At 42.7% G+C, this 15,878-nt stretch overlaps 1 protein-coding gene across 2 annotated transcripts in view; it reads left to right on the top strand.

Moving 5' to 3' along the window:
- Positions 1–15,878, top strand: part of brun (trafficking protein particle complex subunit brun) — a 461,018-nt gene that overhangs the window by 57,578 nt on the left and 387,562 nt on the right. For both annotated transcript variants that reach the window (XM_075865888.1, XM_037419219.2), the window contains exon 6: positions 14,999–15,153. In XM_075865888.1, coding sequence (XP_075722003.1) covers positions 14,999–15,153 — 155 coding nt within the window. The remainder of the gene's footprint in view (positions 1–14,998; positions 15,154–15,878) is intronic.

Here is a 15,878-nt window from a genome sequence, read left to right as displayed (position 1 = left end):
CTCCTGCCATCGTTCGTTGAACACCAGATAGCATTCACAACTAGTTCGAAGTCAGTCTTCAGACAGTTCATGACAAAATCGTGTAGATTTTCACTTTAGACTTTTCACAAATTTGTGAAAGTATTATATTTTCCATGTGCAATACATCTTTAGTAATCTAGTCAGAACACATTCTTTTTGCCACGCAAGGTATTTGCTAGCTTGTGTACAGTCGAGCCCACATATAACGGCCCCTCTTAAAACGAACTTTCACTTATAACAAACAATGTCCGTGGGACCGTGAAAATATACATTGTTTCAACGGCGAAAAATTGCACTTAAAATGAACGCCTCTCAGCATCGCCGATCGGTTACAGCGAATGGAGTCGGCGCTCTGCCTACTTTCCAGGAAACCACTTTTGACCACCGATCAGGCATCGACGAGGGGCCCATAGATTCTTTTTGTTAAACGCCGACCCTGCCTCCGTGCCACTCTAGTTGGCGCTCTTTCCAATCGCTTCTTGTTACGCACCCCTTCTTCCTTTGTCCCCCACTACTCTGAGCACTTCGGATCGCCAGACGAGGCCTGTGTTTTCACACTGCCACTGATCTTTCGAAGACCGGTCAGCCATCTACCCTGTTTTTGATCGCTGGTACGGTCGTTGGCGTCGCCGGCCTGGAGTGACCAGATCATTTGCCAACATCATCGGCCACCGACTGTATCCGATCGTCTGCGTCTTGTCTTACCTAGCGCACGCGTTTGGGCTACCCCACGGACTCTGACAACTTGTGATTCATTTCGTGTTTAGGACCTGTTCTCGCTCACTTCGCACTCGGCTCAGCATGCCCTCCAGCTGTTAATTTGCATAGAACAAGTCGCGAAATATCAAAGTCGATGAGGCCACGCAAACCTGCTGGCGCAACAAAACAATTCTTTGACCACCGTCGCCGATTCTTTGATTCTCTGCCGCACTTGCTGATTCAGGTGGCCATGCTTTGACCTCTGCGCATACAGGCACTCTTTAAGGTATCTCTATGCGTGAGTTGTGCGTTTCGCAAACTTTTCAAGCAAGCTACTTGACCTGCCTTCTTTGCGTGTGATTTGGTTTTCAAGGTCGCCTTCCCGTCATATCCTCCCCTCTGTTCACTCTATTGCAACTCCATGCCCCTCTCTCGCAAATCTGCTCTCTTCTCTTGATCACAACTCCTTTGCCCGTCTCCACCGCACTGCGACGCCAGCCACGCTGGCTCAAATTCAGAAGTTTCGTTTTCTGACTGGAAATGGACCCAGAGCTGTACCGCGCGTTCTGGCATGTGTGTTGCGTGTGCGCGTCTTGCTCGCTCTTGGTACGCGTGTGTGGTCAGGACGGTGGATGGGAGACGTTGCATGCTTTTTCCTGCCGCTCAATAAAACGTCAAGAAATGTGACTCCTTGGCTTAGGCGTAATTCGCACGTTGGGTACCGCATTGCCGAGCGCTTGCTCATAGCTGCTGACCACCTGGTAGCCAACTTGCCGCTTCGGGTATCCCGGTACTTAGCTGTGAAAATAGTGAATATTTCGTGGCCAGTGGTGATGGCTACATGCGCGCAAAACTGTTTTCGTGAGATTGAATTCGTCAACCTGGGGCCCGATGCCGAGCCTGAAGCTTCTGAACAGGACCACTGCAGCGGCGATTTGTGGCAGCGCGTCGGCGACTGTGGCATAGGAGAGCGGGTGGGACATCTTTCGCGTTGGTTTCGTTACGACCAATGATAATGCCGACACTGTGGAACCGTGCACGGATTAGAACATTGTGAGTGAAGTACGCGGCAAAAGTGATTTGGAAGAATCGGATTGCGAGGACAGTGAAACTTTAAAGACAGTGCCTCACACAGTTTATGCCACGGGCCTCGGCGAAGAGCATGCTGCCGTTCGAAATAAATTTGAGCCTGCCCTTATCGCTTCTGCTCTTCAAAACATGTGCATCACGGACTTCTTCGGGCAAAAAATTTTGTGTTTCCACTTGCAACTTTTTTAAAAGCTGTATTTCATTTACTACGAACTTCAAGATACAGTGAATGGATGTCGCGTCAGACTCAGGTTCGTTATTAGCAGGCTCAACTGTAAATTGCTTGTAGAGCGAAAAAAATGTGCATAAGCTATCTTGCGCAAACAAAAAGTACTTATAGCCCTTGTTTTTATTATGTGCTCTTCACCAAGTGGCAGAAAGTAAGAGCTGAAAATGCACATTCAGATGCGCAGAAAAAAGCTGGCGTATCATAATGTTTGTTTTAAAAAATAGCTTAATACTGCAAATTGCATTTCATGTGTTTTTATCTTTGCAGTGTATTCTCGTGCTTTTAAGCGTTACCTTTAAGTTGTGTTGTGAATTGCATTTTTCGTCTGTGTGAACGGTGGGGACACAATATGAAAGCTTTTATTATTATTATTCTTATTTATTTGGTACCCACAGCACCATAGGCTTGACAGTGGGGAAGGGGTTTACAGTCAGTCTAGACAGTTCAATATTTTGTCATACATAAAGCGCAGAAACCGGTAGCAACAACATAGCTACAATATATGTTTTTGAAAACAGTAGTAAAAAAAAAAACTATGCATGCTTCAAGGTCGAGTCACTTCAACAGGAATTAAAATAACTTACTTGATACCTGAGTATTGCTACACTTTCCTTCTGCATACCGTGTGAGAAAAAAAATATACAATAATAATAGATACAACAGTAACATACAGTACATCTAAAAAAGATCAGAGAAACATTCATTTCAGCAGGGCAAAGATTATTTAATTTGAAACTACATTCACAATGTCAACAGGTAACCTATTCCAGTCTTGGATAATTTTTGGAAAGAAAGATTTTTTAAAAGTTCTGTCCGGCATAGAACTTCTCATACTTCTTCCTCGTGGTCCATGCATTGTGACCTTCAGTGAGGCGGCATTATATACAAGTAACTCTGTATATTAATTATACCATAGTATATGAAATGGCAACTCTTCAGGCAGAGCTTTCTGCATCATTCTGTCAGAGTGTCCCATTTAAGTTCTTCACTGGGGCTTGTCCTGAAATCAATGGTGTATTGATGCTACACGTAGCCCGCACAGAGATTCTGAACCCTTTCAAGTTTATTAGCGTCGCGTGTCATCGGAGGTTCGGACTCTACACAAGCATACTCGAAGACAGACCACACGTATGTCTTGTAGAGTAGCCCACATATGAACTGACTGAATTGACCAGAGCTCCTGCAAATGAAGCCCAACATTTTTCCCGCCTTTTCAATTGCGTAGTTAACCTGCTTCTGTCCCTTCTGGTTACTTTACAGATTATGTTGTTGTTCAGATTATAGCAGTAATTTGAAAGGTTCTTCTGAGTGAATGTCATATTCACAATTTTCGCGAGGTTTAGGTGCATTTGCCACCTAGTGCGCCATGTGCTGATTCGGTTGAGGTCTTGCTGAATCACTTTTAGTGATTCTATTAACCACACAGTCATTTGCAAACAGCACCAACTGTGATGTCAAATCCTTGCCAATATCATTGATGTACAATAAGAACAGTAGAGGCTCCAGGATGGAGCCCCGAGGTACACCAGATGAAACTTTCCGTGCGCACGATCGAACCCCATCTACAATCATGAATTGCCGTCGAATCCCGAAATACTCTTTAATCTGCGAGACAATCACCGGAAATATTTTATATGTGAGCATGTTTTCAATGAGTAGTGAATTGGGGTACTGTGTTGAAAGCTTTCCTGAAATCGAAGAAAATACATTTAACCGCAAGCCGTTTATGTAATATGTCATTTGTGAATTCCAATAATTGGGTAACACAGGAGAAACCTATAGGAAATGGATGTTGGGGTGACATAGTCCAAAATGAATATTGAAGTGAGCTACAGTACTGGTGAATAGAATGTGTTCCATTATTTTACATGCTATGGATGTCAGTGATATTGGGCGGTAGTTTGAAACGTCGCTTCTTGGGTCGAACTTGTGAATAGGGGCCACATTACCTGCTTTCCAATCATCAGAAAGAAAAACTCTCAGTAGTCATTTATCAAATATTATTTTTTCAAGTACTTCGCTATTATTTCAGTGCATGATTTAAGCAGAAAATTGGGTCAGGACGGCATAGTTTAGAAGAGTCTAGCCTTCGTAGCAACGGTTCAATGCCATGTGTACATATGACAACATCATCCATGTTGCTTATTTTCATTTATTCATTTTTCGGACAGTACAAAAAGCATTGCCGGCGGTCAGGACGAAAGGAGGTGATTAGCCCCCTGACATGGTCCTGCTCGCTCTGGGCGTAACAGTAGCAATAGAAACAATATAAATTATTGCAATGCGCACACATAAACATATAAACAGACATAAAATATATACATACAAATAAAAAAGGAACAAAAGAAATCACTATTGTAACAATAGAAATCATTGCTGAGCACACATAACATATAGACATACACAAAAATATATACATACAAATAAAAGAGCAATAGAAATAACCATTATAACAATAGTATTCATTGCTGAGCACACATAAACTTATATATATATATATATATATATATATATATATATATATATATATATATATATATATATATATATATATATACACAAAAAATATATACATACAAATAGTATGAGAGACTGTAGCTCACCCTACCGTGCTGAGAGTGCATATATCCTAAGTGTTAAAGAGGGACCGAATTTTCATTTCGAATTTTTATGAGTTAGTGCACGATCGTGCTAGTTCAATTATTGCAGCATGCTCATTACATAACTTCATAATTTGGAAGTCTATTGTTTGCATTCCATAGTTTGTGCGTGTTCTTTCCACAACTATGTGTGTTTTACGAAGGTCGTGGCCGGTGTTCCTGCTTAAATAGCGACGGCTAAATGAACCCCAGTCTCCCGATACTTCGCAATATATGTACATCGACAATTTTATTTGTAAACAAGGCAGTATTGTGGAATTCTGTACTTTAACATGAGAGCTGACGCATCTACATTATACCCCGAATTAAGTAGTCTAACTGCTTTCCTCTGTAAAGAAAAAAGCTTTTCATTATCAGTCTTAATTCCTGTTCCCCACACTAACGAGCAGTAACTAAAATGAGAATGTACTATGGAAAAATACAATTCCTTCTTTAAGTTAGTTGTTAAAAAGTTACGTAAACGGTTCAACATGCCTGTAGACTTCGCTACCTTCATCCTTACATTGTTCACGTGTATTGACCAACTTAAATTTGATTGAAAAGAAATGCCTAGAAACGAATGATTGTGTACTGGATCTAGTTGCAAATTGCCGTAGTATAGTTTCATAATGTAATCTACTTCTTTATTTTTAGGATAGAAAAGCATGAACTTTTTCTTTTTAACATTTATTTTTAGTTTATTAGAAGATACCCAGAGATTAAGCTCTTTCAACCAGTTGTTTGACGTCGCCTCTAGCTCCTTCAAATCATTCCCAGAAAAGAAAACACTCGTATCGTCAGCATACATTAATACCTCCCCAGTAAAAGGGATATTAACAATATCATTCACATATGTTATAAATAGTAGAGGGCCCAGTACAGAGCCTTGGGGCACTCCATATTTGATTACAGTTTCTTCAGATTGAGCATCCTGGAGACAAATGTACTGTAGTCGATTGTGCAAATAACTACGGATAAGATTTTGTGCTTTGCCTCTAAAGCCGTATGCTTCAAGTTTACGGAATAAAATTTCGTGTTTGATGGAGTCAAATGCTTTTTGGAAATCTAGATATATATCGACTGTAAATAACCTGTTTTCAATATTTTGGATGATTTTATCTTTTATTCGTACTAGTGCCTTTTCTGTAGTCTTTCCCTTTTGAAATCCGAGCTGTTGCTCTACAATAACATTTTTCGCTGACAAAAATTTATTAAATCGCATGCATAAGACTTTCTCTGCAACTTTAGCAAATATTGATAGTACAGATATTGGTCTATAATTACCCAACTCATTACACTTGCCGCCTTTATGAAGTAAAGTCACATGAGCAATTTTTAGCCTATCAGGATAGATACCAGATAATATCATTTCATTAAAAATGTGCGTTAATGGCTTTGCAATGTCATGTGCCACAGCCTTAACTGGTGAAGCTTTTATGCCGTCTTCTCCGGCAGCTGATTTGTCATCAAGAGAACCTAGAATAGACATGATTTCATCTTCTGAAGTAGGACAAAGAAATAAAGTGTCTTTCACAGCACAATGCACGTACGTCATATAACTTCGTTCTGGGTGCACAGTATGGAGGGGTTCAGCAGCTCCAACATTGATAAAATAATTATTTAACAAGTTTGCTAAAGAATCCCCAGAATACCTCACGCCATCGACTTCTAATTCCGCTGGTACTCCTGATGAAGGGGTACTTGTCAATTCACGAAAGACCTTCCATGTCTTACGACTGTTTTGGGCGACGCTTTCAAACTTGCGTTCAAAAAAGGCAAGTTTGGCCTTCCTTAGGTCGACATTTAACCTATTTCTAAGCTTCTTAAATTCCTGTAATATTTGAAGATCGCGTGTTTTTAGAAAATTAGCAAATAATTTTTCTTTTTGTTTAATACGATAATAAAGGTCGCTCGTGATCCATGCCTTCCGGGCCTTTCTGTGCTTCACTACTGTTGTTAAAGGGAAAGCAGTATTATAACTGTGCTGTAATTTTGACACAAATAGTTCATATGATCTAGATGAATTTCGCTCGGAGTACACGTCTTCCCAGTTTGTGCTGACGACTAGAGACTGAAATAAAGTGATGCTGCGCTGATTTATGCGTCTCGTAGTGAACTTTTCTGCACTGGAATAATTATGCGTTGGAAAAATTGCAAATATGGATAAATGGTCGCTGATATCTGAACCCAGGACACCAGAGCAAGTTTTAGCCTTTGGTACATTTGTGAAGCATAAGTCAATGAGCGTATCACACTGTGAAGTAAGTAACCCTGGTGGCCTGGTGAATTAGGTTATCGCAGTTATTCGCAAGCATAACTTCAAGTAACTGAAATTTTGCTTGATTATCGGTAAACTGATTTACATTAAAATCACCGACCATAATGACGTTCCATTTATTAGCATTGGCATAATGTAGTAGCGTCTCGACATAGTCAAGAAAGTTTGAGAGTGCCGCCTGAGGCGGGCGGTAAACAACAGCTATAAGAAAGTTGCGGCACACAATAGCAACCGTTTCGAAATCATCGCACATGCAAGTAAACTCCCTCAGAGTGTAGAAGTGATTACGTTGGTGAACATAAAGGGACACGCCCTCACCACGCCTCCCGGAACGGTAAACAGAAACATGCTTATAATCGACAAAATTGTGCACTTCTGCGTCATCTGAGTACCAAGTTTCAGTGAAAGCTAAAAAATCAAAACAACAATCTAACTGAGATAAATATGCCTCGGTTTCTACATGTTTATTTCTGAGGCTTCTTGCGTTCATGTGAAAAAGTGAAGCGTGTTTTTTACAGAAGCAATCCTCAACTTGTACTAAGCTATTGAAATGCTCAGAAGTTAAATGAGTAGCCATTGTTTACTAGAATCAAGGGAATTTCTAATCAGGGGGTGTTACGTAATTTTGGCCAGATCATCCTCGATCGAGATTTTGATTGCGCGCATGTCAGGCTGCTTGCGCACAAAGATTCTGCCCTCTGAAGTCCAGACGAACTGATAATCTTTTTCTCTTGCTTTTGCGCTTCACCATCCAGAGCAGTTGTTTGTTGGCTGCAGTCAAGTTGTCAAAGAATTTCACTCCCGGAAGCCTGTTCATTAGTTGCTTTCGTTTCGCGAACCATTTTGCCCTTACTGTTCTCGATGCAAATCTGAGGATAGCGACTGGAGGCTTGCCTTCTTTAGTCGGGAGGCAGTGCAGCCCGTCAATGTCATCCTCAGATAGTTCAGGGATCTCAAGACAGCGTGCTATTTTATTAACTTCTTCAAAGAGGGTTTCATTCTCGCGAGGAGTAATGCCGTGAATTTCGATATTCTGTCTTCTACTGTACTGCTCCAATTCGCTCACTTTTCGTTTCAACACCGTAATTTGCGTAACTTCCGGCGACTTCTCTACAGTTTCGACTCGGCGACGCAAATCAGAAATGTCCTTCTCTTGCCGAATGTGAGTATCTTTTAGTTCATCATAGGTATCAGACAAGTGCTGAACAGATGTTTCGATGTGCCGCACTGTATCCTGCAAGCCCATTAGTCTGTCTAATTTTGCCTCTAGCACAGAGATTTGCGACAGCTTCTTGCTGATTTCTGCCAGCTGTGCCTGCAATGGGCCAGACGCAGTTAGTGTCTCACCCCGGCAGCCACCACATTTTTGGGTTTTTCTAGTTGAGTCTTTCATTGACCGAAAAGATCGTTCAGATGAAAAGATGAAAAACCATGCTACATTCAGCACATGTCACAACTAGATCTTTTTCTTCAAACTGTACCTCGCAAGATGAGCATCTAGTGACAGCAGACATAGCAACGAAGCTTCCAGAAGGCGAAACCCATACAAGTACAATAGCTTGAGGGGCAGCAGCAGCAGTGAGACAACGGAATTAATGCTATGGTATCGAGTAATAAAATTGTATCACAAACCTGCAATGAATACAGGATGCGCTTAGTCCACGATGTGTTGATCCGTGTCACTGCTACCGCTGCCGCCCACAAAGTGACGGTAGCTGGCCTCTGGTTGACGCTTTTAAGGGCTGGCCACGACGCCAATCTGTACACGTGTCTGTACTTCCAGGCTTGACCGCGGTGACAGCTGTCGGCGCTCGATGAAAAGATATCTTGGTTGTTCCTTCACTGCTGGATTCTGCAATGAATACAGGATGCGCTTAGTCCACGATGTGTTGATCCGTGTCACTGCTACCGCTGCCGCCCACAAAGTGACGGTAGCTGGCCTCTGGTTGACGCTTTTAAGGGCTGGCCACGAGGCCAATCTGTACACGTGTCTGTACTTCCAGGCTTGACCGCGGTGACAGCTGTCGGCGCTCGATGAAAAGATATCTTGGTTGTTCCTTCACTGCTGGATTCTGCAATGAATACAGGATGCGCTTAGTCCACGATGTGTTGATCCGTGTCACTGCTACCGCTGCCGCCCACAAAGTCGATCCAGATACCATTAAATCATCTTCAGAAGGCATTACTGCAGGAGTGAAGACTGAGCAGAAGTAGGCATTGAAGCATTCTGCTTTGTCAGCGTCTTCGCGAATAATGTCACCAGACACGAGTGGAGGATAGTTACATCATTGCTGTTCTGTTTCACGTGCTTCCGGAACATTTTTGGTTTATCTTGTAGCCTTGATTGAATAGTGCTTGAATAACTGTCTGTGACAAAGCATATTGCTTCTTTTACTTCATGAGTTAGTGAACTCCCTTTAAGACGAACTCGAAGGGACCATGAAGAATTGTTCATCTTATCAGATGTTCGTCTTATCAGAAGCACCCTCGAAATAAGAATTGGCTACATACCTAGGTGCATGCAAATATCTTAGTTCAAAACAAAGTATCAAGTACACTTACAGTGAAGGAAAAAGACACAAAAATAATTTATTTGAGGGAGTAACCTGATAGGCAACTGCGTTCAAGTGCTCTTGCTCCGCTTGATCCAGTCCATAATGGACGTCTATCGCTGTTGTGCACATTGGCGAGCAGCCACAAATGACACCATATCTCCTAGCGATCTCAAAAACACTTCGGTTCCTTCATGCTGCTCAAAATAGTTCCTTAACGAACTAATGTAGGGATCTGCAGCATCATTTGCCACTGGCGCAGGCCCCATGCTCGCATCTTCGTCATCTTTTGACGTCACCTCCGAAAGAACCTCTAGAACCGCATCAATCAATGTGTCCAATGTGTCCTCCCAGCAGGTTGGCACATCTTCATAGACAGTGACATAACTGCCTATGTCCACGACGAGTCCTTCATTGCCTAGCGAGGCAACGAGGCTCACCTCTTCGTCGTCTTCGCAACTGTCCTGCGCTGAGCACTCGGGCACCACAAAACCAGCATGATGGAATGAATTTATTATAGTCATGTCAGTCACCTGGCTCCAGGCATTTGTGAGGAGGTGAAGTGCTGTCAGTAGGTCCACTGTGTACTGTTTGTCGCTCTCCATGGACAGTAACATTCTCTGCAGAAGAGATCGGCGATAGTGCCTTTTCAGGCTGCTGATCACCCCCTGGTCCATTGGCTGGAGCTTGGCTGTGGTGTTAGCGGGCAAAAACTCCAAGCGAATGGCCTTCACGAATGGCCTTCACGAATCCTTCACGATGCCCGTTAGCGTTCTCTTCACAATCCCGAACTTGCGTGCAATCTCGGTCTTCGTGAGCTTGCCAGCTCTCACTTCGGACAAAATTTCTGCTTTCCTTGAAAGCTCGATTGGCTTTCGTTGTACAGTTGGCTTGCTGGCCATTTTCAACAAGACAAGCAAAGCAAACAAAGCGCATGGAATAGAAAACGTGCGATCGCAGGCTCGGTGCAGAAAAAGAACTCGTTTTCTCGGCGATGGCAGCGGCAGCGACAGTGAGGTCAGAGAGGGAGAACATCCACGAGGAGAGAGCTGTGGCTGTACGACGCGAGCTCACATGTTCCCGCTGAGAAACAGCATTTGTCATGAGAGCTGCTCTCTTCGCGGATAGGGAGTCTCAATCGTCATTTTGTTTTTTTACTTTTTTCCCTGCTTGCTTCTTCGCGGCCGATAGCCGATCTCAAAACTCTCTCGCTCTCTCATTTTCTTCTTGTTTGCTTTGCCGCTCGCTCTGCGGGTCGAAGTGCGGGTGATGCCACGGGCCATTCTTTTGTCGCTGCTTCCCTCCCTCCACCGAGGCGCGAATTCACTTCGCGCCGTTGCTGCTTTTGTATTTCTTTCTTTCCCATGGGCCGCAGGAATGCCCCCCCAAGATTGCCATCATAATTCCTCTGTAGAATCGTCTCGGTCTCCCGGTCTTCGCGAAAGTGTTTGTCTTAACAGAAAAGCAGGTGCAAGGCTGTTCGTCTTAAGCGGATTTTTTTTTGCATTGGGTCTATGGAAAACCAAACAAACGTTCTCACATTGTTCGGCACAAGCGAGAATTCGTCTTAACGGGAGTTTACTGTATTTGTTTCAGTTTTTCGCTGCTTTTTTGAAGGTTTCCTGCAATAAGCGTGACAAGTTCGTTGTTTTTTTTGTGTGTGAGCTGGCACAATGTTTTTGTAAACCAGGGTTTGCTTTTACCCTGTCTCGTATTTGTGTGAATTAGGTGAGCTCTTTGTCCCAACTTGGGACAAAGAGCTCACGTAATTAGAGTATTTTCTGCTTAAATAAGCTCCACAGCGCATTTACACTCCTGTACTTGGCTTTTGTTTCGAACACTACTAAATTGCCATCTAATGCTTGATTTATACAATCGAGATAGGCTTTCTTTAATTGTACAGTTTTCTGTTAACATGGTTTTTGGTTTTAATATAGGCCAGTGACATCGTTGACACGACAGCGTGATGATTGCTTATGCCAGGAATAACATGCAGTGACTGAACAAGTTTTGGTTGATTGGTAAGCAGAAGGTCTAAATTGTTATTTGCTTGCATTGGGGCGAGAATGAGCTGATACAGAGTGTGCAGGTTGACCCTATTCATCCTTTCTGTATCGCATGTTCCAGTAACCATGATGGTTTTTGATTCATCTCATTTTAAATGCGGTAAATTGAAGTCTCTCCCAATAACCATGATATGAGTGCACTTCATCAATCACATTTTGAAATTGAGTGAGAAGATTCAGTGATGCATTAGAGGGACGATAGAAGCTACATACTGTTAAGGCCATGAGTTTGGGAAGTTCTAATTTCCACAACACTACTTCACTCACATCAGCATCAACGCAAATTTGAGAGGACTGCTATCAATAAGAGTGAACACACCCCCTCCAATACCGCTCCTGTCTTTTACAGTAGCAAGTGTAGCCTGTTCGAAATAACTCGTGATGACCTATGTCAGGATCTAGCTAGGATTCCTTACCGAGAATCATGGAAGGCTTAACTACTAAGTCAGAAAATTCATGTCTCTAATTTTTTATGCTCCTGCAATTTAACAGAAGAATACTGTTGTTCACAGAACTACACTGGCATTGTCACATCTGTGGGGTAACTTTCATTGTTGCATCATCGCCTACAAACTTGTGCCCATTAAGAAGGTACTCGTACACAGCTTTTGCGTCATCCTGTTTTTGCGCTTTTGCATATTTCCACAAAATTTTTCTTTCTTACTGCTTTGAAGAAATCTTCAGAGAGGCTAGTCGCAGTGCCCTTTAACTTTTTCGCCTTGCTTAGGACATGCTGTTTTTCTTTAAAGAATAAAAAGTTTGTGATGGCGGGTCTGCTCCTCCCGGCACAAAGATGTCCTAATTGGTGGGCCCTTTTTATTCCTACAGTGAGAATTCCTAACGTTGAAGAACAGATATCCAAGATCTGTTTCTCACACTCCGCATTTGTCTCATGAGCACGAGCACCTTTGTCGGGTATTCTGTGAAAGATGAGGTTACATATTCTGCAGTGGTTTTTGAGGTTGTTGGCCATTGACAGACTTCACCGGTCGTGCTTGAATATCACATTGTACAATGCACTCTGCAACAGATGATTTTATTTCATCAAGGTTTGTGAACCTAGTTTCAAGGTATTTGATTTGATCACCAAGATCATTTATAGTGGGCTTCTTTACAGCTTGAACGATGTGAGTAGTATTTAGTTTATCCTTTATTATGCTTAGACCGGCTAAAAGCTGTTGCAGTGTCGCCTCGATAGACGGTCCCGGATTTTCCTCTACATCGCCACATAATGGCAGCCGTAAAAAAGGAAAGAAGCGACAAAGCTAGCAAAACTGCTTTCGCAAACAGTATCGTGTGCATGAATGGGACAGAACGCAGTCAAACAACTTTTGCGGTGAAACCAGCAATAAAAAGGAGAGCAAAAAAGGGGTTTTGTATGTCTAATCTGCGTAAGCAGTAGAAACGGTGTGAAGGGTACCGCTGCAGCCATGCCATTTTCATGCCCCACTGATGCACTAAAGAGTCTCGCTTTATGAAGCTGATCGTTTTCGTCTAGCCAGCAATCATTACGTGAAGTTGCACGCATGTGTTTGCCCTGTTTGTGTACTGTATTGTCTGTAATAGTCAAGTCACACTGAGGTACAATTTTATTTAAAGTTTTTTTTTTTTTTGCTGTTAAGGAAGGTAAATGCGAGATATCTTGCTGCAGTTTAGAACGAATAGATTTCACTTGTACGCGTGTTGTGACATTGATGCCTTAGCTGTGCAGGAACTGCCCTTCTTTGCCGAAGTTACTCAAGATACTAAAACAACCGCTCAATAATACTTTGTATATGTTACGATTCAATATTATTAAAAAAATGTTTTTAACCATATCTCGTCTCCACGCTGCATTATAAGTGCAGGAATATTAGTGGGAGTGCGTTGGCTGAAAGGCGGGTGGTGGGGGCACTGCGAAGTAACCTGCCCCACCTGATGGAAGATCCTGCGCATGCCTATGGGTGTGACATATTTGAAAAACAATAGTAGCACGAAGTAATGGCACAGAAGAACACCGAGACACACACAGCACTAGCACTGTGTGTTTGTCTTCATGTTCTTCTTAAGTCCCGTTACCTTGTGCTACCATTGTTATTAAAATATGTTGTATGTTTTTGCAATATACATTGACATTTCATGGCACGCATGATTATTTATTGCCATAGTTTTATAATGTGCGTATATATCTATTACCACATGTAGCTTTGCTGCATGCTGAAGTGATTATATCTGGGTCCTTCTACAGCCATGTCACATCTATGCCACGTAATTCACTCTTGCATCGTCAACTCTTTAACACTGATTTTGTGCTCATAGTAATACTTGGCCTATGCACTGGAAAATAAAAAGTTTCATGTGTAGATGACAGTGCTTTCCGCAGTGAAAAAAGACCATAAATGATTAAATTTGCAGTGTTGCTAGATGACTGTGATGCAGGTTATTTTTAATATTAGGAAGAGCTCTCTGAGGCTGAGCCTCTGAGAGTTTTAAAAAAGGACAAAGCAGTGTGTTTAACAAATAACGCAAAAACTTTTAATAAAATAAATCATTGAAGTCATGAAAATCCTCACACAAAAAAATACTTAATAAAAAGTTCACTGGACGCAGTAAGACGCTTCTATCAAAACAAACAAGAGAGTTCAAAGCCTTAAATTAGATTTAATGTTGGAATGCGGGTGAGCAGCGGGGTGAAGAAAGTTGCGAGTTTAGTCTCACCAATATGTAGAGGCTTGATTCATGGAGTGAAGGTGGGTTGGCTGGTGATGACGAGCGAATGCTGGCTGCTAGGTGACGTGTCGAGAAACCAGGGGCAACCTGGCTAGACAGCTGGGCGCACAGCTCGGGCTAGTAGTCCGCCTGCTGTTGCTTGCCTGTCGGCACCGTCGTTCACAGGCTGTTGGCTGGAGTTGAGGACTAGATGGACCAGTCCTTTCGAGCGGGAACGCAGCGGTAGAAGGCCTCGGCCGGTTGCAGTCTTCCAGGCTCGGGTCCGACACCCGACGGCTAATCTTCAGCGCCCAGTCCGGTGACAACCTTCGGCATGCCATGTCCTCTTCGAACTCCCCGGCTCTTCTCTTTCTGGGGATCCCTCTTGACCCGTTCTGATTGGTTACATTGAAACTTCGTGGCCGCTGCCCATTCGTTCTTTTTTCTTGTATTTTGTTCAGGTTGAACCATGCGTCTTCATGCTTTCGCACGCGAAGTCTTCACCCTTGTCATCTACCTAGCATCGCGCGTGTACTCTGTCTTTTCATTTTTCTGACGTGCACTTTTCAAAGACGCGCACTTCAAAAGCACACCACACTTATCACAACGACACAGCAAAGTCAGGGTGAGGTGTAAGAAAACCCACGCGTCTGAAACATTTTGGGGCTCTGTTGCTTTAATGTGAATTGCATAAACAGTTGTTGTTTTCAGTGTTTTGAAGCACATGCCTATTGCAGCTGCTGGAGGTGAGGACGGGAAGCGGGCTGGTGCCGTCGACGAGGGCTGGGAGCAGCTGCGCGAGAGCTGTGTCCACTATGCCAAGTACTCTCCGGTGGCTGTCATTCAAGCCGAGTGTGCCATAAAAGCCTCGCGCTGGCTCACTGGTCACGGGGTCAGTGTTCAGGCTCAGTTTCGGTACTATTTAATGCTGTAGCTCATTTTTCAGATGTATTCTGCTGCATTTGGACAATAAGAATATAAATACATTTGACTCACCTATGCGCAAAGTTACATCTGCTTATTGTTCGCAACCTGCAGTATTTACCACTTATAATGTATGTTGCAGGGATCACGAATAGCCGCACTAAAAGTGGTATCACGCTACAGTGAAAGCTTCTTAATACATATCTGCCAGTAATGGTGGCATAACTACACATTCAATGTACTATGCATTAACTACCAGCTAAAATTTGCATCTTCTGGTGTGTGCTATTGCTGCCAACAAAGAAATAAATACAGTGCCACAGCAAATATTGCCTAAAATACTCATCACAAAGCCATTTCTTTCTTTTGCCAAAGTGCAAAAAAGGTTTTGTCACTCTCGCACAACTGTCCGATAGTACGCCAAGAAGCATTTCAAAACAACAGAAGAGGCATAATTGGCTGCCTGTGATACATGTGTCCTGCGGTCAGCTTCTAAGCGATAACTGCCAGTTTTTTTAACCCAGTATGGCCGCAGAGAGCCTACTGGCTAGTTTATTTATCATTTATTAAAAAGTAGCTGTAGCGCCCGAGGGCATTATTGCAGGGGAGAATATACTGGGTAACAGAAGCCTACATAAAAAAAAGAACTATTTAGAAATAAGATGAACACAAAAACAGGTCATAACAAAAATG

Source organism: Rhipicephalus microplus, chromosome 6, assembly GCF_043290135.1.
Source record: "Rhipicephalus microplus isolate Deutch F79 chromosome 6, USDA_Rmic, whole genome shotgun sequence".
NCBI classification, from domain to species: domain Eukaryota; kingdom Metazoa; phylum Arthropoda; class Arachnida; order Ixodida; family Ixodidae; genus Rhipicephalus; species Rhipicephalus microplus.
The sequence above is the reverse complement of the archived record's forward strand: the minus strand, read 5'-3'. Positions and strand labels throughout refer to the sequence as shown.